Source organism: Nelumbo nucifera, chromosome 1 (genome assembly GCF_055504915.1).
Source record: "Nelumbo nucifera cultivar China Antique chromosome 1, China Antique-T2T, whole genome shotgun sequence".
In the NCBI taxonomy this organism is placed as follows: domain Eukaryota; kingdom Viridiplantae; phylum Streptophyta; class Magnoliopsida; order Proteales; family Nelumbonaceae; genus Nelumbo; species Nelumbo nucifera.
The window spans coordinates 173655718-173680151 of NC_142649.1; the positions used below are offsets into that span (position 1 = coordinate 173655718).

The 24434-nt window shown below is 38.1% G+C and overlaps 1 protein-coding gene across 1 annotated transcript; it reads left to right on the plus strand.

Annotated features, from left to right (window-relative positions):
* Positions 1 to 1083: 1083 nt before the first annotated feature.
* ABP1 (endoplasmic reticulum auxin binding protein 1) lies at positions 1084 to 20759 on the plus strand. The gene is made up of 5 exons (XM_010257518.3): positions 1084 to 1298; positions 1835 to 1941; positions 2192 to 2395; positions 19983 to 20050; positions 20419 to 20759. Exons 1-5 carry the CDS (start codon positions 1220 to 1222, stop codon positions 20519 to 20521), a joined length of 561 nt encoding a protein of 186 aa, XP_010255820.1. The 5' UTR covers positions 1084 to 1219; the 3' UTR covers positions 20522 to 20759.
* Positions 20760 to 24434: the final 3675 nt, after the last annotated feature.

The following is a 24434-nucleotide window of genomic DNA, read 5'->3' on the forward strand; positions in this document are numbered from 1 at the left end:
GTTATGTAGCCCTATGAAGCGAGAAAAAACATGGATCGTGATCGTAAGGAAAATGAGTAGGTTGAGCTAAGGAAGTCTATTGAAGAATTGCAGATCCAAAGTGAAAAATTGAAGAGACAGAGAGAATTATTGCATGCAGAAAGGAAATTGATGCTCAAATAGAGCCATCTTAAAAAATTGGAGGATTTGAAAATTGTCTTAGAAACTATTGCCCTATCCGACATGCAAGGAGATCTGAAGCCTAGCAGACTAAAAGTTGCTGGCAAAAACTTGTCAAATCTTGAAAAAAGTTGTAAAAGACTCTGATCTAGATTTACGTCCATATGGAGGGACTGCTCATGATGGATTGCATTTGGATTCTAAACAGGGGCGAGGTGGTGTTTCACCTCCTAGCTCTACCCCTTTCTCATGGATCAAACAATGTACTGAGTTGATATTTAAACATTCTCCTGAAAAGCTAATTAAGTATGGAGAAAGGCTTGAATTGAAAGTGAAAATATTAATTTATCAAAGAGCAAAGATTCTCAAAACTCAAAAAAATGTGAGTCAGTATTGTTGGAAAACATTGGCAATACATTTAGCACATTTGAAAGGCAGAGAGGTGCAATGAAAACGACGGGGCAGCAAAAACTTTCATTGAGACACAACTTGAAAGATCTGTTTTTGAAGATATGGCCTGAGACGACATCAAGGGATGGGGGTGCTCCGCAAGGATACATCCGACACCTGGTGGAGATCATCTGCAAACTGCTCTCTGCAAGGATATGGCCGTAGATGGTGTTGGACATCGAACGAATGATATTCAGGGATCTGGTGGCCGAGACGATACGATTTGCCTCGAAAATCAGAATATGTTGTTTTTCCGGTTGCTTTGTTGAAGCAACATATCTCCATTTGGGTCAGGTTTTAAGAAAAAATGCTAAGAAAAAAAAATAGAGAAAATTTAATGGGGCATTTTGATAATTTAACGCCTTCCGTCATCTAACTTAACGGCTGAGGGCATATTTGTCACAATGTAAAAGTTCAGGGGACTGTGTCGCAAATTGAAGTACAGGGGCGGAAGTAAACTCTGCGCAAAGCGAAGTAGCAAAGTATTCGTGCCATTGGCAATCGCCAATCGGCATCTTCCCGGGCCCGGTATAATATATGGGTAAGGGGAACTCGAAGAAGACCCATTCACTAATCTGTAATCGTTGCTGCTGGTGAGTGACGAAAGAAGATGAGCGGATCTTATTTCATTCCTCTCCTTTTCCTTTTGTTGTCTGTTACTGCTGAAGCTTCTTTCTGCTCCACCAAAGGTGAATTCCATCTTAATTATCTTTTTTTTTTTTTCATTTTCATATTCTGGTCTTGTGTTTGCGCTTGATTTTTTTTTTCTTCTGCAGTTCTTTGTTTTGGATTACCTTGTTGTTCGTGCTATTGAGTTTCCTGGTTGCTGTAATTGGCTTTGGACTTATTTATTCATTACAAAAATATAAATATATCGAGATTTTTGAATTGATGAATTCTGTAGTTGACAAATGTTCTGTTTACTTATCATGTCCAGTAGAACTAGAAATTCTATTCTTTCACGCATTTTCTATTTCTATGCAGTGGATCTATTGACCCATTTACGGACTGTAATTACTGGGTTATATACAAACTTGTTTGTTCTTTTTGGGTTTTTTAGCGAGTAGTTGCAGCATATAAGGAATAGAAGAGCTAAGCCAAAAGCGTAAAATAAATCATAGTTATTGATTAGCATGGTGGGAGTTGCGATCGATATTCTCGGGACTAGCATACACTATATTCGTCCAATCTATTTGAATATGACTTCTTATTGTTCTTATTGCAGGAATACCGTTAGTGAGGAATATTAGTGAACTTCCACAGAGTAACTATGGAAGAGGAGGCTTATCACATATTACTGTTGCAGGTTCACTTTTGCATGGGATGAAAGAGGTATTGCTTTAATCTTTAGTAAAATTTTCCTGTGCACAGCATTAAGCACGGTAAGAATGATCTTGGAAGCAAATTTTGTGGCAAATTTCTGCAATGGAGAAGTTGCAGATTCTGCACTTCCAATTATATGTGTGGCACACGTTTCTTCCTCCACAAAATATGGAAAAAAATAATATTTATCAAAAAAAAATATATGGGAAAAATAATTTTGCAATCATTACTTTGTTGAGAGTTTCCAATATCATTGCAGGTTGAGGTATGGCTGCAAACATTTGCTCCTGGATCACGGACACCTATTCATAGGCACTCCTGTGAAGAAGTATTTATTGTCCTGAAGGGGAGTGGGGTTCTCTATCTGGCATCAAGTTCACATGAGAAATACCCAGGAAAACCACATGAATATTCCATCTTTTCAAACAGCACATTTCATATCCCTGTAAATGATGTCCATCAGGTAGCACATCTAATGAAAATAAAACATATTTCAGTTTACTCGTTTGCCTGTAATAGTCCAAGCATGTTTTTGTACCATTTTATTATGATATTTAGTGAACTTTCTTACAATTAAGCAAAAACATAAATGTGTACTGAAGTGTAATGGACTTAAGACCTGTGTCCAAACAATCTCAAGTCATCCAAAGTATGGAAAACCACAAACTGAACTGAACATTATTTCCTTCATTGTTTCTATATAGATTCCTCAATTTTACTTGCCCATGAATTAACCTTATAGTGCCTAACTTTGGTCATGAATTGTAAAGTAAGTCAACCTTGTGAATCATAGCCATGTCAAAGTTACATGCATATTAGTGAATTATTGACTCTAACAGAGACTAAAGACCAAATGGATCTCTTTTTTTCAAGTGTCTGATGAAGAGGCAGTTGAATCTTACCATGGTTTGCCCCACTTCCACATTGAGTGGGCATTCCCTTCACAAACTTTAGAAGAGAGTCATCTTGCAGTGGTGGTTCTTGAGGAAGATGAAGTTTACCGTGGTTTACCTATTATCATTTCAAGATTTTGAAGAGGTTGGGTAAGATTACAGTTGCAGACATCAGCACAACTTAGGAGGTATTTAGGTGATATATTCGCTTAAGGGTAAACGTCACACTGTATAGTTCTTCAAGAGATTGTAAGAAAGAGGTGGCAGAAAATTAGAGGTATGCAAGATCATAATTCTACTACAGAATAGGACCAGAGCTTCAAGTTGGTGCTGAAAAGTCCATCTGTGCAAGGTGGCAGAGGATAGGGATCTAGAAGTAGAGGGAGAAATGTGAAAAATAGAGGAAGTTTGTGGGTCATAGAGGAGTTACACAATTTTGGGTTGTCCATTGTGGTTAGGATAGTTTGATGTTGTTCCTCTGGTGTTGAAATATTTGGTTTTCAGAATCACTTTGTCTGTGGTTCAGAATTCCTTTACTCCAACAGTCCTAATAGCATGGATGTTATCTTCTTATTTCTGAGTTTTGCTTAATTTTTATTGTTCTAGGAGGTTCGTCAATTGAATGGAATTAATGGAAAAACTGCATTACCAAGCACATATGGGAAAAGAAAAGGACAATGCCATCAATATTTAACAACTTGAGGCCTCAACACAATACATGTCTCTGTTATGAAATACAAAATGATAACAATGTTGTTCCATATCTTTTTATTTCCTTTTCTCTCCACAGTCTGGAAAATTGCTTGGGGAAGCATCCTCTAGAGAGATCATATCTGCATCATATTGCTTGACATTTCAAGATTAGTCCTACTACATCATTTTTAGTTGATTTTAGCAATTAAGTCTGGCCTTCCTTCAAGTATTGAAATTGATGAAATACAATAATAACTTCCTTTGGGAACAAAATGTCAATAACCAAATATGGGAGAATAGAACCTTATCTTCCCACTAGCTTCTTATCACATGAATGTCCTTACCTTGGGAGGAAATGGATATTTTCCTTTCTTGTGTGGAAGAGGTGAGGAACCATCAAGAGAGGTTGAAAAAAAGAGGGATGTAGATGAGAAAAATGAATAGGCTCAATAGATCAAATTCTTTTATAGGAATCAGGTAGGAACCAAAAAGAGTTGCTGGTTCCCTTTTGTTTATAATTGTTTTCACTATGTTGAATTGTCAAAGAAGTGAAGTGTGAATCTATTACCCTATGTACAGTAGGCAACTACATAATGGAATTCATTTCCCCATTGTGATCTTTTCAAGCAACTATATTCTCAACCATGTACAAAAGTACATAAAAAATAGTTCTGCTGCCACCTGCCTCAACACCTCCTTTTTGTCGTCCTTGGATGCTTTGTTTCAAAAAATGAGCATTCTGTTATGTCCATACAATCCATGTTATCCATGCACAATGGATTAATAGGATGGTAGACAAAGTCAGGCAGTTGGAATTCTCATTTTATGATATTGGCATGATAACTAACCCATGTGAGAGACAAAGGTGAAGAACAAAAAGTCAACAACATGGAATTTCAAAGTTGGAAGGATGTCTTCAATCTATTTCAGTTCAACTAGACAATAGATTTGACAAAAGTAGTTTTTATTTGGTTAACATACACTTCTTGATTGTGCTTAAAGATGAAGCTATGGCTTAGGTTGATTTACCAAGAACTTACCAGATGTACAGTTAACAGCCTCTCATTATGGTCATAGTTGCCAAGGCATCACCTAGGTGACTAGGCACTCTTGTCTAGGCTTCTTGCCCAAATGCCTTGACTTATAGCAACTAGGCACCTTGCTAGGTGTCTAGGCGCCAGCCTAGGCGACAAAAATGACAAGGCAGGCGCCTTATATAATATCATTTACATTTTTGTATCTTATTAAAGAAGGAAATAAAGAATAGAAGTATAGATAGGTTCTTTTTTTTTCTATTCTCTCTCTCTCTCTCTTCAATTAAATAGAACAGAAACTCCATCCTTGTTTTTTCTACTTTACTTTCCATCTTGAATATTTGTCATATAAAGTTAACAACTTTCTTTAGCTGCTAATTGATATGAAATTGCTATATTAAATACTTGTTACAGTAGAAATATTTTTGAAAATGATGAAATTAATATACGTAAAAGATTTTTATCTTTTAGATGTGATGATTTGCCACATTTTTAAAAGAAATTTTATGTTCTTAATAAAGAGAATCCCTATTTTTTCAATTAATATACATGCTGAATGGTATATAAAACTAGGGAACTAGACAAAGGTTAGTTCTTTATATTATGAAATTCTTATTGCCTAGGTGACTAGGCATACCGGTGTCACCCAAAATCGCCTAGACACCTTGAAAACTATGATTATGGTAAAGTGGTTGATGAGTTGGTTAAAGAGGTGAATGTTGAAAAATCTTTTAATGTGCTAATGGAACAACTGCAGTGGGATAAACCTTGAGAGTTACTTCCTCTATTTGTGAAATTGAAGACTGTTGATGAATTGAAAGGTACAATTGCAATTACATTGTCTACTTATGATGAACCACATCTTGTAAAGATGGAACATGCTATTTGTTTATTTAGCGAAAAAAATAAAAGACTATGTGGGAAAAGAACTGTAGGAGTAGGGGAATTTTGGAGATCGTGGAAAGAGTGTCAAGCCTGAAGGTAAATTTGGCAAAGTGTAGTTTGGTAGGGTTACAAATGGGAGAAAGAGAGCTGGAGGAGTGTGCTACAATGTTGGGCTATGCAATTAGGCTGTAGCCTTTGAAGTACCTTGGTCTTCCCCTATGAGGCAATCCTTGTGATAAGTCTTTTTGGGAAATAATAATTGAGAGATTCTTAAGAGAATTAGATAATTGGGAAAAGAATTCTCTCTCAATAGGTGGGAGACTGACTTTGATTAAACCCACTTTTTCTAACCTACCTATCTACTTCTTCACAGTCTTTAAGGCTCTCATGAAAGTTGTGTAGAAAATAAAAAAAAAAAAATTATTAGGGATTTTCTGTGGGACTTGGGAAGTGAAAAGAGAGATCACCTCTTAAATTGGGAACAGGTGTGCAAAAATAAAGAGAACGGAGGTCTAGGTATAGGTAAGTTGAAAGAAAAAAAATGGCTCTTTTAGGTAAAAGGCTTTGGAGATTTCCCAATGAACTAGAAGCTTTGTGGAATTTGGTTATCAAAAGCATCCATGGTCTTCATCAAAATGGTTGGGATTTTGGTCTTGCCAAAAATTCCACTCTAAGTCCATGGAAAGCAATTATGGCCTTACTCCCAACCTTCTTGTAATTTAGAAGGTATGATGCTATTGTTGGAACTAAGATGAAGTTTTGGGAAGGCTTATGGTGGGGAACTATTATCTTTAGTCAAGCATCCCATGAATCTATAACCTTTCTACCCTAAAAAGCAAACCTATTGTTGACCTAGTAACTCATGATGGAAGAGGGTGGGTTTGGGATTTGGGTTTGAGAAGAGCTTTGAGAGAGCAAGAAATGGGTGAGATGACCTCTCTTCTTGATATTCTTTAACAAATAAGTTTGAATCCTGATGGTGCGCGATCTAGTGCTCCCTGCTGGAGGACAGCTCAGACGTCGAGCTGACAAGGTCGGCTGGCTGAGCTGTAAGAAAACAATCAGAGTACCTGGGGTGGGCACTCTGATACTTAAGTCAGCGATGAGTGTTGAGAATGCAAGAAAGCAAGAGAGCTAGAGTCTAAGAGCAAAATATGCGCAGGTAGTCGTGAGTCTCACGTTGCGCATCTGAAATCCCCGGGAGGATGTGGTTTATTGGCTTGCCACGCTTGGAGGTGATTTACACGGATAGCAGTTATCTCCAAAGCAGGCGGCATGGAAGTCAGCCTCATCGGTCAGGCAGCGTGGTCTCAGATGACTTAGAGACGATAAGCCACACGAGTGGAAGTTGGTCGCCACCCCGACCTCGGTCTGATTGGTTACTCTTCGGAGGGAGGTCACCCTCTTGCCAAGGTCCCTAGTCTGATCCTGCCAAGGTGCATACGCCACATAAAGCCGTCCCTAGCCAAGGTGCCGAGGTAATGCTGGGCGTCTGAGGTGCGTCCAAGGAGGCTTCGAGGTGAATCCAACTAGCTTGGTACAGACACGTCACTGCCTACGTGACACCAAGGTGTTATGCAATGGTTCAGAGGTGCCTTGTGGCGGGATATCACTGGAGGGCCAAATCACCCCTCATCAGATCCCTTAAAAATGGATGAGAGTGTGTGAGAACCCAACTCTAATGGGATGTTCTCTTATGCCTCTTTCTTCCAAACCTTTCTTCAATATCATGAACCAAACCCTTTCCCTGCAAAAGAAGTTTGGGGCAGCCCTATTCCTCCAAAAGTAAAGGTTTTTTGTTGGGAAGCTGCCATCCAAATCATTAACACCTGTGAAAGGCTTCAGAATAAGCAGAAGAACTGATGTCTCTTACCTCATATTTGTATCCTTTGCTTCAGAAATGGGGAAACCACTAACCATCTCTCGGTGCATTATACTTTACAACCTAACTGTGGACCCATTTTTTCTCTCTTTTGGGGCATGTTTGGGTGCCTCCATCAGAAGTCAAAGAGCTGTTTAGCACAAACTGATTGCTGCACAAAGAGAGATAAGATTTTGTGGCAATGTGTTAAGGTTCTGTACTGTGGAGTATATGGCAAGAAGGGAACACCAGAATTTTGAGAGGGAAAGGAGTATGGAGCAGTTAATTGAACTAACTATGATCAGAGCTGTCCACTGGGACTTGGTGTGTCCCTAAATGATTTCTTAAGGGAATAGAAATCTGTGGCTGATTTTCAGGGCAGTAAACCAAGGAGGGGGGATCAGTTGGTGTGCTCCAATAGTAGACAAACTCAAACTGAATTTTGATGACTGCAGTCTTGGAAACCCGGGTAATTCAGGTATTGAGGGTGTGGTCAGAGATCATAATGGATGTAACTTGCTAAGCTTTTCTGGGCCTATTGGTTTTGGCAATTCTCAAAGAGCTGAACCGAAGTTTTTACTTCAAGGTTTGGAATTGATGAAATTAAGGGATTTAAAAAATGTGGAGGTGGAAAGTGATTGTCAAACTTTAATTAGCTCACTGAAGAAGCAGGATTTGGTTGCCTGGAGTCAGACCTCTGGTGAGGCAGGCACAACACTTGGGATCCTTATTGAATATCTAATTCAAGTGGGTACCTAGAAGTGCTAATGGCCTTGGCCGATTCCTTAGCCAAGGCTGGGGTACAGAAGAGTTTGCTTGATTGGGGTGGTTGTCTAGGACTGGGGACAAACTTGTAACACTTGATTTACTTTTTATGTTGTTTCCTTTGTTCTTTCTTTGTGTTCTTCTTTGTTAGAGCTCTTTTCTTTGGAGCTGGTCTGTCTCTTTTTTATCCTCTTGCACTGCTCCATTTCCACTGTGTTGTTGCAGTGATTCTTCTTTAATGAAATTTATCTGATCAAAAGAAAAAAAAGGAGCTGCAGACACATTCAAAGAAGCAGGGAGTAATGCAAATTGAATGAAGTGTTGGAACTGACAAATAGAGAATTTATGATCAAATAAAATCAGACCAGTAGATTACCAAAGATAAGTCACCAGTTGAAGTTGTGATTTGTTCAACAAAAAATGTTGTGATTCAAGATGAGATGTGAGAAAAACATGTCCCAAACTTCAAGTCTTGCAACATTGACAAAAAAGGACTTCTGTCTCACCATTGTTCTATATCAAAGTCCATAGTAGAAATTGCTGATAACTGATTCAGATGAATGCCCTGTGTAGAAAAGTAGAAGAAGCTGAAAGGTTTCAGCAGTAGAGAAGAAGAAAAGAGAGTGGGATGTCACCAGAATTGAAATAGATCTGGCCGCCAACCCCTCTTGATTAATATACTTAAAATAAAAGAATGAAAGATTACAAGAATTCCCTTGGTAATCAGCATGATGTACATTAAAGTAGCTGAACAGTCACAACTTAAAAATTGTTAGACAGTGTATGCCCTTAGCTCCAATCAGCATGATGTACATTATGACATTTTTTGTAAATGAATAAAGTACATATTTGATTCATGTTATTGTGGTGTGTTTCTGTGAAATACCCTTAAACTGAACACATATGAGACTCATGCTAGTTTAGAATCTTCACAGCCGTTGGATAGATTTGGGGAGATTTATCCTGCCAAGGCTGACACTGATGTGCCGCCAAGTTGGTTGGGGTGGCTTGTCTCAACTACTAGGGTGAGACCTGAGGTACATGCAGTGTAGGTTTTCTTGAAACCCTGAATCGGACCAAATTCCAATATTGCCCTGGACCTTGGAGACAGATGGGCAAAACTATAATGTTACGCTTAACTCTTAGACTCGATTATGGTACTGCATTAGGTGTCGGATTGGGTTGTTTTTGATGTGCCAATCAGTGAGATTCTTAGAGGGGGTCAAAACCTGGGTATGTTGGGATAGTCCGAGAATTCATCTGAGTGGGTGATCATAGTGACAGGATTAGCCCCTTTGTCGGACAAAGTGAATGATCAGGGAAATGCACTCTCTCTGATGGAAACCTAAACTACCGGTAGTGGATTTCAAATGTGTTTGAAATTTGGTTTTGCAAAGTATATTTATATAGAGATATACTTTTATATTATGGTTTCAAATTGTTTGCAAAAGGTTTTAATTCCCGGGATTCATGTGAGTAGAGAGTGCAGCACTGTACCTTGCAGCCGAGGGAGAGGTCCTCTCTTGTCGGGCAGTGTTTGATCATTAAGGGTTGAGAGGTTAAGTGTAAGACCATTGAGGGTTATACCTGATGGGCTAATCTTGCATCTGCCCACAGTCCTCGGGCCTTCATAAGATGGCTGGACCCAATGACCATTTAGTGTAAATGTTGGGCCCATTAAGAGCCCATAGTGATGGACTCAGGGGTTCATTGTATTCAGTAGTGAATTCGGCCATGCCTTGTAACAGAGGCTAAGTTGAACCCATGTGGTTGATGTGTAGATAAATGATAGGGTCCCACGCCATACAAAGAGAGCCAAGCTAGCTAGGATTAAAAGGAAGTGAGCCTGAAAGCTTAATGGGCCTAAAGCCCATTTCGAACTGGGTTAATTGGATTAATTAAATAGGGGCAAATCTGGGTATGGATCGACAAATAAGGATAAGAGGTTAACTCTTATCCACTTAAAGAGTCCAGATCCAAATAAAGATTTGGATCAAGGAACTCCTAATTTGATTAGGAATAGCTGATCTTTATCTGCAGATAAGATAAGGGATAATCCTTATCACTTAAAGAGTTCGGATCCAAATAAAGATTTGGATTAGGAGACTCCTAATCAGATTAGGAGGTTGTCTCTTTAAGGCTATAAATAAAGAGCAGGGCAGACTTGAAAAACACACACAACACAAAAGACAACTCAGTTTGATTGTTTCTGCCTTCAATTCTTTTTCTCCCTGCTCTTACCGCCTTACCCTATTTGATCTCCATTTCTTAAAACTAATCAAGATTGGATCTTGATATTGTTTCTTGATAGAAGAAACAATTCCGAAGCTATGCTCACTACCCCATTCGATTCTTACTGAAGAATCACAAGTTCTTGGTGAAGAACTACCTGCTAATCCTACCTCATCCTAAGCTGTGCTATATTTAGTGGAGGGAGGATTTAGTACACTCTTTGGGCATGAAAACCTACGTTGGGAGAAGCTTTTTGCGTGGATTCCGTATCAGGTATATCCCTCCCTAATCTTAGTCTCAGATTTGGTCCGGTTTGGTTACAAGAACGAACCTTGAAAATGCAGTTTTCTAAACTGGGAATAAGATTCCCTGGTGGGGGTAAAGAAATTTATGAAATTTCTCCCAACCTTCCTACAGGGTTTGGCCATCCATATGATGGATCTCTCATCCCTTCAAAAAGAACATAAATAACGGGCCTAAGGCCCAATAACTTCATAACTTAACAACTTAAAAATAAAAATAAAAGGCTGGGCCCAATAATTTAAAATCGGCCCAACTCAACACTTCCCCTCAAGTTGGGAGTAAATGTCACACATTCCCAACTTGCGTAGATCGTGCTCCAGCTTGTTTCTTGCAACACCTTTTGTAAAAACATCAGCAAGCTGCAAATCAGAAGCAATGTATGGGAGACAAAACTTCCCTTGAAGTCACCTTTTCTCTTATGAAATATCTGTCTACTTCAATGTGCTTTGTCCTGTCATGCTGAACTGGGTTGTGGGCAATGTTAATTGCTGCCTGATTATCACAGTCCAAAATCATAGGTTCTTCTCCCTCAACACCAATCTCTCCTAACAAGGAACGGATCCAGAGAAGCTCTGAAATTCCATGTGCCATGGCTCTGTATTCAGCTTTTGCACTTGACCTTGCCACAATTGTTTGTTTCTTACTTTTCCACAAGACTAGATTACCCCCAACAAGAGTGCAAACTCTTGATGTAGATCTTCTGTCATCAAAGCATCCTACCCAATCAACATCTGTGTAAGCCTCTAGCTTCAGCTGTCCATGGTCAACAAATAGTATGCCTCTACCTAGGTGTCCTTTTAAATAAGCAAGAATCCTATCAACAACCTCTTAATGCTGGACTCGTAGGGCATGCATGTATTGACTCACCACTCACTGCATGGGATATGTCTAGTCTTGTCATATATAAATATAGCAGCCGTCCCACAAGTCTCTGATATCTCCCAATGTCCTTTACCAGCTTACCTTCTGATACATTAACTCTGTGATTCTGATCAATAGGAGTACTGGCTGCCTTTGTTCCAAGTTTTCCTGTTTCTTGTAAAAGGTCCAGAACATACTTCCTCTGAGAAATAAAATTCCATGCTTTGATCTTGCAACCTCAATGCCCAAGAAATACCTCAGCTCCCTAAGATCCTTAATTTCAAATTCTCTATGCAGATTCTTCTTCAAACTATCAATCTCACTTGGGTCATTTCCTGTAACTACAATGTCATCCACATAAACAATCAGAACTGACACTAGGGACCCCCTCCGCTTTACAAACAAAGTATAGTCTGATTGAGTCTGAGTATAGCCAGAAGCAATCAAGGCCTTCTTGAACCTGTCAAACCATGCTCTAGGAGAAGACTGTAGAAACCAACAGGAAGATCCATATACACTTCTTGCAAATCCCCATTCAGAAAGGCATTTTTTACATCAAGTTGGAAAATGGGCCAAGAGTATGTAGCAGCAAGAGAGAGAAGGATCTGAACAGAAGTCATCTTTGCAACTAATGCAAAGGTCTCTAAGTAATCGATGCCATAGGTTTGAGTGTACCCTTTTGCAACCAATCTAGCCTTATACCTTTCTATACTTCCATCTGCATTGTATTTAACTATATAAACCCATCTGCATCCAACAGTCTCCTTGCTCTCTAGTAGATCCACAATCTCCCATGTCTGATTCTTAATTAAGGCTTCCATTTCTTCCTGCATAGTTGTCTTCCACTTAGGTTTGGAGAGAGCCCTTGGGTATAGACACAGAGTCAAGGGAAGAAAGGAAAGCTCGATAAGAAGGAGAAAGTCCACTATAGGATAGATACTGTGAGATACAATGAGCAGTACACTTTCTCTTTCCTTTTTTGAGTGCAATAGGAAGGTACAAGTCGTCTGTAATGGGATTAGTAGAATCAATAGGAACTGAAACATTAGAGGGATCAAGAGGAATACTTGAGTCCATGTCAGCCGAATCTGGAGTCTCCAAGAAATCGATGGGAAGTGATGTGCGTTCTTCTGCAATGGATTAAACCTCCCTGTGAAGTCGTAGGTGTTGTTGTGTGAACACTGAGAAGCAGGACGCAAGGGAGTGGACATAGGAACTGGAACCAGAAGAGGAATAGGCTGCTCACTTACTTCCCCAAAACACTCCCCCTTAGAAGAACCCTTCGGGAAAAAGGATGTGGACTCAAAAAAGGTGACATCCATAGTAACATACTGACTCCAAGAGACAGGTTCATAGCAACAGTACCCTTTCTGGTTTTTTTGCATATCCAAGAAAAACACACTTCTTTGCCTTTGGATCAAGCTTCGAGCATTGAGGACCAAGAACATGAGCAAAGCAAACACAACCAGAAACCCTGAGAGGGATGTAGAACATCTCCCCCTCAGGAAAAAGGAGGCTGAATGGGGTGCTGAATCCAAGTACACGAGAAGGCACCCTATTAATCAGACAGACTGCTGTGAAAACTGCATCACCCCAAACCGAACCAGAACAATAGATGTTATCATCATGCTTCTTGCAATCTCAACAATGTGTCTATTTTTCCTCTCTGCTACACCATTCTGTTGTGGACTATAAGAACAACTGCTCTGATGGATTACCCCATATTCTAACAGATATGAAGCAAGATTCTTCTCAAAATATTCCTTGGCATTGTCTGATTTGAACACCTTCACTCGTACCCCAAACTGTGTTAGCACCATCTGATGAAACTGTCGAACCAAGGATGGTACCTCATCACGGGATCTCATCAAGTAAATCCAAGAATACTGAGAAAAATCATCCACAAATAAAAGAAAATATCGGTAGCCACCCATAGAAGGAACATGATATTGGTCCCCACACATCAGTATGAATAACATCAAAAGAATATGAAAACCTTTTATTACTAGCTTTAAATGAATGTCTACAATGTTTTCCAAGCTGACAACTTTTACACTCTAAACTAGACAAATTAGTAGACTCAAATAACTTTGGAAACAAGAAACGCAAAGAAGGAAAAGACAAATGTCCCAAACGATTATGCCAAAGTAATCTGACCCACAGACTCTAACTCAAAATCCCTGTTAACATGATGACTTTGATGATGAGGAAGCGCATCCAGAAGGTAGATTTCATTCACCTCACGACCACTCCCAATTGTCCTCTTTGAAACCAGATCCTGCAAAACACAATGGCTAGGAGAAAAAATCACTGAGCAATTCAAGTTCTTAGTTAAACTACTAACAGATAATAGGTTAATACTCAATCTAGGTACATGAAGGACAGAGGGTAGGGAAATGGAATCAATAATCTTGACAGGCCCCTTCCTAGCAATGGGAACATGAGATCCATTGGCTATGGAAACTCTGTCTATGCCAGAGCAAAGTTGGTAAGAAGAGAAAGTAGTGGAACTATGGGCCATATGCTCTAAGGCTCCAAAATCTATAATCCAAGGAGGTCCCTCCTTACTTGTAGTAGAAACATAATTTGCAGTGGCATGTGAATTACCTGTATGAGCAAAGGAAGTAGAATGTCTACCACCAGAACCACCTCTACCTGGCTGTCCACCTGATACCGGATTAGGGCTGATTGTATCCCGCTGATTTAGTAACTGCCCATATCTCTCAAGTTTGGCCCTCACTGCAGCAGCTGCAACAAACTCCAAAGTAGCTGTAGTAGGGGGGCCAAGTAAGTCACCAGTGACTGCCATGTTAACATTTCCCTTCTTGTTTTTGAGTCTATTCAACACAAGATGAGGATGAAGCTTCCAGTGGGTATCTCACGTTTGTTTAGGCTTCTTACAGTAGTCACAAATCAGATCCTTCTTATCTTCCTTCTTGCTTTCACTGCCACCCCGGTCTCCACTCTGTTTAGGTTTCACAGTACTGACCATGAATGATTCCTCAAGACCCGAATTCTTCATCATCACATTCCTCCTACTCTCTTCCCCCGATACAAAGGCATATGCTTAAGAGAGTGTAACACTATCCTTGGAAAGGATATGTTGCCTTGCAATGTCATATTCGGGATTGAGGCCAGCAAGAAATTCAAAAACCCTATTTTTCTCTAAAAGCTTCTGGTAGGCAGCAACATCCTTAGTGGTTTCCCAAACCACTGTCTCCAGATGGTCAATCTCCTGCCATAGGGTTTTAAGGGCTGAAAAATAAACAACAATAGGTTTATCTCCCTGTCTGGTAGCAATAACCTGATTCCTCAACTAATAGGCCCTAGCAACATTCTCACTCTGTGAGTAGGTTTCTGCAACCCCATCCCAAATTTCCTTAGTTGTATTTGCCCACAAAAAAAAATTTACTTATATGGGGCAGCGTAGAATTGCACAGCCAAGCCATTACCATATAATTTTCCTGTACCCACCGGGAACTATTAGTCTCAGGTTTCACTTCCTCACCAGTAACATACCCCAACTTCCCACGAGCACCAATGGCCATCTTTGCAGATTGTGACCATTCTAAAAAGTTTATACAATCCAACTTAACTGTAGTGATGGTCCCAGCCCCGAAAAGGTCTCCGATACCTCCTCCCCATTGTCCTGTTTCACTTCCCGGTTTGTTTTCAACTCCGTGACCCTCCATTACTCCCAACAAAGAGTTAAAAAATCACTTCGAGATGAAGAAAAGAGAAATAATCCCCTTCAGGCACCACACACACCCTTGTGGAACCCTAGGTGGTCCTCTCACAAAAGTTTCCTTTTTCACGGGATGAGAGAAGAGAGAGAAAAAGCAGCCACTCCCTCAAAGGCTTCCAAAACAGATGGGACTTGAATCGCCCCCTTTAGAAAACTCCAAGGAACCCTAAAAAATTAGAGCTTCACTTCCTAGGTCAAAATTGAAGAATCCTACAAAAATTATGACTCTTTCCCTTTCTCCAGTTCTTCCTGAATTTGATGGGAAACCCTAGACTAGTTACAGGACGAAACAGATCCACCAAAAAATCCTAAAACTGGGCTTACCTGAGGTCTTCGATCAGCCTCTCATATCACCATGCAGTTGGCCGATCTAGGCATGATAGAGCAGCTCAAGAAACCTTCAACCTGGCTCTTATACCAAGTAGAAATTGCATAACTGATTCAGATGAATGCCTTGTGTAGAAAAGTAGAAGAAGCTAAAAGGTTTCAGCAGTAGAGAAGAAGAGAGAAGAAGAAAAGAGAGTGGGATGTCACAGAATTGAAATAGATCTAGCCGCCAATCCCTCTTGATTTCTATACTTAAAATAAAAGAATGAAAGATTACAAGAATACCCTTAGTAGGGCGGCTACTTAAAGTAGCTGAACAGTCACAACTTAAAAATAACATAACTAATGGGGCTAAGGCCTAATAACTTCCCAGCTTAACAACTTAAAAATAAAAATAAAAGGCTGGGCCCAATAACTTAAAATTGGCCCAACTGAACATCCATGTTTTCCTATCAAACTTCAAGTCTTTAAATCAATTCTGTCCTTTCTAGTCTTGTCACTAATCTTTTATAAGGTATCACAATCATGTCAAATATGAAGATTCAACACACGATTTCATCTATTTTTGCAACATGGAGGGATCTTGTTGCCAATCCAGACACATCGGGTTGGCCACTAGGGGTGATCATTTCCAGCCCGGCACACACCCATCCACCCACACACCATGGGAGGTGTTTCACTTAACTACTTAAACTTCATTTTGTGCCAGATTCCCTCCTATATATCACACGTTTAGCAAATAAACACCTGTTAGCATTCCATCAAGAAAATGGATGGAAAATGCTACATTTTTAAATGCTCAAATTGCCATTTTGGATTATTTTTCCCTTATCTTCTTCATTTCATATTTTGAAACTAGAAAGAGACACCTTTTCCTTGAACAGGACAGGTAATCTCATCAAATTATTTTTAAAGACAAGTAGCACAAAATGAAGACAAGGACGAACTTGTCCAAAAGAGTAATTTGGGCAAAAATGTGTAAGACATCACATGATGTGCACAGGGGCGTTTTCCATTCATTTCCTGATGGAATGCTAAACAGAGGTGTTTGTTTTCTTAGCTTCTGATGGTTTGGAGGGAATTTGGCACAAAATAAAGTTTAGGTAGTTAAAGTGAAACACCCCCTAATCCCCATAGTGTAGGGAGGGTGGGTATGGAGTTTACCCATATATGTGACTGTGTTATTTTATATTATATAAACATTGTAATGTGACAATTATTTATAATGTTTTATATTATATAGCATAAATTTTATGCATATATGTTATATAATATAAAAGATTATGTATGCATGTATCTATCATATTTTATTTTTATATTTAAAGTCATAGTCCCAAAGCCCAGCCTATTCTGGCCCATGATCACCCCTATTGGCCACATATTCAATTCCACAACCCATATCATCCCTATAGGGCACATTGTATTGGAGGTTTTCCAATCAGCAATAACCATCTGCACTTTTACATTTTTAGATATAAAATTTATCTATACTATATATAAAAGTGTGGATGCAAAGTGAAAGTTTTTTTGGATTAAAATTACCCTTTATTTCTTTGTTTGAGAAATGGTATAAAAGTCATTTTATTACTACTTTAATGCTAGCTTTAATGGCTACTAAAATGCCCATATTTGTGTATTTAGTCTATCTCTAATTGTAAGGGTTGAAAATGTAACTTCAATTATTACTTTCCACCTCATTTAATCCCCTCTCATTAAGTCTTATATTTAAGGTATTAACTCCTATTTTCTTTTATTAAATCCTGTATTTAAGTTAGTTTTTCAATATTTTAACAATATAAACCCATAAATTTTAAAACTGAAAACAAAACCATTCTTTATCCAAGTGGTGGCTAAGCAATTCAACCATCTGAATCAAATTGATCAACCTATGAAGTCATAGTTAGGCAATAAAATTTTTAAAATAGAAATAAATATAGAAAACTACAAAAATGTAGAAAAAATTAAACACATTTATGATATTTTTATTAATCAAATTAAAAAAATAATTATAATAAACAAGAATTATTTTTATTGATAATAAAAATGAAATACGTAATTTACAACTGACCAAAAATGAAATTATTTTATTGGTTCGTAAAGATCAATAGTTCAACTTTTCTGTCAAATTTGTTAACCTTTAATGTCATAAATAAATAATAAAAACTAATAAAATATAAAAATGAAAAAATACATAAATTTTGCAAAAAAAAAATTCAGGCACATGTATAGTATCATATATTTATCATATTAAACAAAAAGCAAGTGTGAAATATCAGAATTATTTTTATATACAGAAATAAAAAAATTATAGAAAAACTTGAACACATCTATAATTCTATATTTACACTATTATTAAAGTATGAATAAGATTGCGAAACTTTCTTTTGACTAAAATACTCATTTTTTAATTTAGTCCCTATTTAACTGTGAGGTTTAAATTGTAAATTGAACTACTTTTCATCTCATTGAATTCCTTCTATTTAAATCTAACTTTTTTTTTTTTTAAATAAATGAACGAAAAAAAAAGATACACCGAAAAGATAAAACATTACAAAAAGAAGAGTCTAGTCAAGCAGGTAGGCCTATCAATGATACTTGAAACTTCACAACTCGATCTGGTTATCATATATTTGTATGAGGTGTTTATGTAATCAGATTTAGATTTTACAATCTGAATCCGATTAATAATAAAAAACAAAAAATACATCAAGTTTATAGAAAATTTTGGGTACATTATTACTATCATTATCATCACGTAGAATTGCCACATGCAAAGCATGGGCACACTTACTAATCTATAAAAGGATGTCTATTTGAACACATGGCAAGGCCTTGTTGGCTAAAATTCTTTCCAGGTGCAGAGAGGAATACAGAAACTTATTCTAAGTTCCTAATGAAGTTGCATTGTGGAAGATTCCTAGCCCATTTAGGAAAGCTCACCAAACAACCCATGCGCATGTGCAAGCATGTCAATGGAGCATGAGCTCATAGAACAAAATCCAAAATATTAATAGGGTTTACATCTGTTGTAAGATTATTTTTTTTCTTGGTTTTTCATTTTCCTTGAGGATGAAATAAGTGAGCCTTATTAGATTTGCATTTAGGTTTTGTAGTAGCTTATTCAAACTGATTTCAAATGAATGGCTGAAAAAGACTTCAACTTCATAGACAATAAATTGTCTAAGTGTTTTTTCATTCAGACTTCTAATTCTTAGCTTGAAAACCTCCATGCAAACTCTTGAAAATTCTAAGGTACATTGTTGGGACAATGGATGTAACCGGGAGATTAATTCTTTATAAAAAAACTTTCCCATGTTGATTTACACTGCAAAAGTTTCGAGTTGAACCTTCATTGTGATGAATTCAAGATGACAAGAAATACTAGATTACTAAACTGTGAAGATACTCTCTAATCCTCTCTTATCTGTATGTTCATAATGAGCAATCAAAAGAGCTAATCATAGGCACGAATAATGTCAAATGGGTAGTACTGAATAAAACAGGAGCAAACCTTTCCAGTAGAACTTATAAGCCAGATAAAATCAGAAATCAATAAGCCACAGAAGATGAATCTGCACTTTTTTCTGATCTGAAACAAACAGAAGATGAAGCTGCGTCTGAGGGGAAGCCACCAATTCCAACTATTTTAATATTCCTTACTCCATAATCTTTTGAACATATTAAAAGTGAATAATATTACTTCAAAAATCAGGTTTTCATCAAGATTTATTATCAAGGCATGTCAGACTAAAACATGCCTCTGCTTATTTTTATTTATTTATTTATTTTTACTTTAGATTAGTAGTCTTGTTTAACCTAGACATGGTATTTGTTAACATTGCTCGGAGGTAATTGTCTTAACAAGAGAATAATGCAAGATTATCTAAAAGGTCTCCTATGAGTTTATTCAAGCATGCCAACTCCCTTTTTTTCATTGGCAGCTACTTGGTCACCATAGTAATAAAAAAATCTACTTGGCCACGATAACCAACAAAATGCCTTTAACTTGTACTTGAGAATGTCAAGTACTCAAGTTCTTGAAGAATGGCTTACAGTCAAGCTCCCATTTCATTCGAGCATTTTTTCCATTGGATCAGAGTTATGAGGTTTTTTTGCTTGGATAATTCCAGAATACACTTCCTAAGGTGGCTAGACCAAGAGGATCTGAATAATTGTCATCTTCGTTGGGCTATATATGACTAACCATGAAAGTGCTTTTTTTGTTGCAGTTGTAGCCCTTGAAGAAGAGTGTAACATGAATGCATATTCTCAATTCTTAATATGTTTCACAAAAAAAAAAAAAACAATGGCAATTGTGCTATTGAATGCCCTAGGTTGTTCTATTTAGTTATGGTAGTTCCTTTTAAAGGTCTTTTACTGTATTATTTAGCCATGATCTTAGTTATTAATAAGGTGACACATTGCTTGGTTGTTCATTTGACATGTTGCAGATCTGGAACACGAATAAGGATGAGGATTTGCAGGTTCTAGTAGTAATATCTCGTCCACCAGTGAAAGTGTTAGTAATCTCCTTAGTTTATCACTTTGCATGTTCCGATATTATCAGAGGATGATAAAATAGTATATTTCTCATCATACCGGCCCCCATCTTGGAGCAACGGTGCTGATATTGGCTTCAGTCAGTGCAAGGCTCGTTCGAACGGTGTTCGAACAGCCTTTACAGCCTTGCATTGGGAATGTCTCTGTACCTATCTACTTTATTTCATGGGGAGATATTCCCAATGCGAGGCCATAAAGGCTGTTCAAATGGGCCTTGCACTGACTAAAGCCGAGTTCAGCGGTGCTACCCATTTTGTGAATTGGTGGTGGCAGCATTTGGAATCTGTTGTGGTAGTGGTCTAAAATCTATTTATCTGTTATTTTCAGGTTTATATACGAGGACTGGATAATGCCCCACACTGCAGCCAAAATGAAGTTCCCTTATTATTGGGATGAAGAGTGCTTCCATACACCAAAAGATGAGCTGTGATTTCTGGTGGCATTGGCACTCCAGTGAATTTGGTTGGCATACTGTGCACCGTAAGATGAGTCATGCTGCATCGAGGGGAAGCAATGTAGAAAGGGAAAATTTAATATAAAAATGAAGAGGGAGTTCATAATTTTTCTCAATTTCCTCCATTTCCTGTGTTTCTGGTTTCATGTACAGTGAGATAGCTGGTATTTCGTCATCAAATCATTCTCTATCAATCCCATACCACTTAAGAGCATCTATAGTTTTTGAGTGTCAACTCTCAACTATACCGAAATTTCCTTGTGCCGCCGGTTAGTCAGTCCAATCTCAACCCGAAAATGTTTGATTTGAATTGGGTTGGATCAATTGCTTTTATTACCCAAAAAAACCGGGTTGGATCAAGGATAGGGTTGTTGGAAATAGGGGTGAATATTTTCAGCCTGGAATGGAAATTCCGGGCTTGGGCCTTGGTTGTTTTCGGGCCAAGCCTGTGCCTACATTAGGACTGCAAATTTGTGGGCTGGATTTGGACCCAAATGCTTTAGGCCTAGCCCACACACATATTTATTATAATACCTGAGATTTATAACTAATGAACCATAAATGTAATAACCAATCAGGTGGTATTATCAAAATTCACCAGGGAAGTGTGATTGGCCAAAGCCCTTCGGCTATCATGTCACTTCAGCAACATAAATTTTTCCATTTATTAATTTGTGAATGTATTTATATATAAATTATTTTATGTTATATTTTATATTTCATATATAAATATTATAATATAACACCTATAATACATGTCCCATACAATATTTTATATTATGTAATGTATAAAATAAATTTTATACTATATGATATATAATATTTTAAAAATAAAAGTCCCAAGCCTGGGCTTAGGCTATAACACTTATAACAAGTGCAAAGCTCTGCCCGGTTTATGAATACCTCTAACTGAAAAAAAAACGTGAAAATTTGAAAACGATTTAACTTTGTTTTGGGTTAGGATTGATTAGTCGGCTTCACTCAAAAAAAACTAGAGATAGATAGAAAAGGGACTTGAGCAAAAGCAATGTTTAGAAAAGCGGACTGGATTGGCCAGTCGAGCTAGTTCAATCGTGACAAAAAGGAAAAAAGAACTCACCCAGGGTCCCAGCCAGTTCAACTTGAGAACCAATGACCCAACACAGTTTTGCATAACCTTCCAATTTTATTTCTAAGAATTCAATTATAATAATAATACGGAAAAAACTTATAACCAATCAATTAGTATCATAAAAGTGATAAGTAATCAAGTGGATATTCATCAAAATTCAAAGGGTTTTGATAGGTTAAAGTTCGGTCAATGTTATGCCTTTTAGTATGCGTTTATGTTTATTGAATAAACATTTGTACTTTAGCCGTTTCAAAAAATAATTTTTACAAACAACTGGCATGTACATAAGCCAAAGTTCACTTTTTACATTTTGGATATATGCAAAAGAACAAGAGAGAGAAAATGCTGAGGTTGTGCCTCGGTGACACCATCAATAAATGTTTACTAAATAAATGTAAACGGAACCAAACACCCTCTTAGCAATCATAGATTTATCCTATTTCTATTGTTTTTTTTACTGCCCTTAAGACAAAAAGACCAAAAAAAATATATAAAATGACATTTGATGCCCCTTCATTAAAGCCCACAAACCCTTGATTTCCCATTTTCTTCATCTCTTTTCAATCAAACCATGGCACTGATTGGACATCAATTTTAATTCGTGGACGCTACCTTCATACCTTGGTCATCTCAGTGAGGGGAGTGGCTGTAACCTTATTTTTTTATATTTCCACACATTCATACAGCTTTTAAAATTTGTAATTGATTTGTAGCAAAATTGGAAATTGTTTGTAGAATGCTAGAATTCCATTTAAAAATTATTTGTATGTACTATGTAGTTTTTAGAATTTGTAACTGTTAGTAGAAAATTGAAATTGTGTAGAGCACTAAAATGTCATTTAAAATTATTTGCATGCACTAATAGCTTTTAAAATTTGTAATTATTTGTAGAAAAGTGTAAGACTTTTAGTGTGCAAATGCAAATTTTAAAATTGATTGTATGCATGTTCTAATTCTAAAATCGATTGTAAGCATTGTAATTTAGGACTTTTTACAAAATAAATAATTAAGCTTGGTCATTTGATAAAATCAATTTTACTTTGTTATTGTCTAAAATTCACTATCACTTTTTATGAATTCTCTTAAACTTACCGTAACATTTCAAAACGACCAAAACTCACCATGTCAGTGAGATAACGGTAATTTGACTAATGGGCATCGCTAATTTATTATTTTACCCTTCATTATATTCGCTACATCTTGCAATATACAACATTGTTCACAGCTTCTCTCTGTCTTACTCGAGGTCAGATACGAGCTTCACACCATTCGGACGCCAGAGTTCCTAGAACTACATAACAACGAGGGACTGTTCCCCCAATCTGACTCGGCCAGTGAGGTGATCGTTAGAGTTTTAGACACAGGTGATACCTTCGGCACAACAACCAGAGAGGCCACTGGATTCACAGCCACGACAGCATCAGCACCGAAGTCGCCGACGGCCGGAGCAGGCCAGCACTCGCCATGGCACTCTCCGGTGCCGTACCTCTTTGGGGGCTTGGCGGTGAGAGGAATGCAGAGAATGGGGACGAGAAGGCGGTGAGAGCGATGCAAAGAACAGATGCAGAGGGATGCCGTACCTCTTTGGCAATGAGAGGGATGCAGAGGGACGAGAAGGCGGTGAGAGGGATGCAGAGCGATGTCGTACTTCTTTTGCTCTACTGATCCTCGCCTGTTCCTATTGGAAGCTCTCTGGGTAGTTGGAAGGTGGAGAAGGCGGTGAGAAAGATGTAGAGAACGGGAACGAGAAGGCCGGTGAAGCCATCAAAATTCCAATTTCTGGTACGATTCTAGCTTTTAAAAACTAATAAAAACAGAAACTTGTCTGTTCATTTAACTGCAGTTGCAGTCATCGCAGCCCAGTAAACCAACCAATGCAGTTGCAGTCACCGCAAAGTGAAACCCAGTAAAAAAGAAAGGGTAGACATCTCTCTGTATACACCGTGACCCATCAACCTGTTCATTTAACTCATACCAACGGTCCAGAGAAATGTAGGGACGTTACCGTCTGAATTTAAAGCAAATCAGTATAAGAATTCTGGCGAAAGTTTTTGAGTTACAAACAGAAAACCTTTCCCCTGATATCATTTCTCTCGTCCCTTTTCTCCAACTTTTAACCCTATAAAAAGAAAGAAACAGATTAAAATCAACCAGAACAATACATTAATTGAATGTGCTCAACTGTCAACTACTCTCCTTTTTCCTCTGTTCATCTCTCTTCTGCATATATCACGAAAGGCCTGCTCACTAACGTACTATCGCGTCATGAAGCAGCTCCTCTCATTCTGCAATGATCCAATATTTCAACCCTTCCCCACAAACTCGCCGGTGACGGTGACGGTACTCTCTCAATCCCGTTAATGTGGGTCAAATCAGCAAGTCTCTTTATATGATGTGGCCGCACGTTATAATTGGATGCTGTAGATCGAGGCTACGTAGTTGTGTAGTAACTGATTCGATGGACCCTAGCTTCGACAAGGGACTCGGACCCGTCCCCAGTAGTTGGAAAGGCGAGTGTGTCATCGGAGCATTTGCGGCTATGGAGCGAGGAATACTCGTCTCTTGCTCTGCCGGAAATGCCGGTCCAAATTCTTATAGCTTGTCGAATGTAGCTCCTTGGATAACTATCGTAGGTGCGAGCACATTGGACCGCGACTTCCTGGCTTACGTTAGCCTTGGAAATGGGAAAAACTTCTCCGACGTGTCGCTTTATAGTGGAAAACCGTTACCAGATTCCTTAATGGAGTTCGTCTACGTTGGTAACGCGGCCAACGTTAC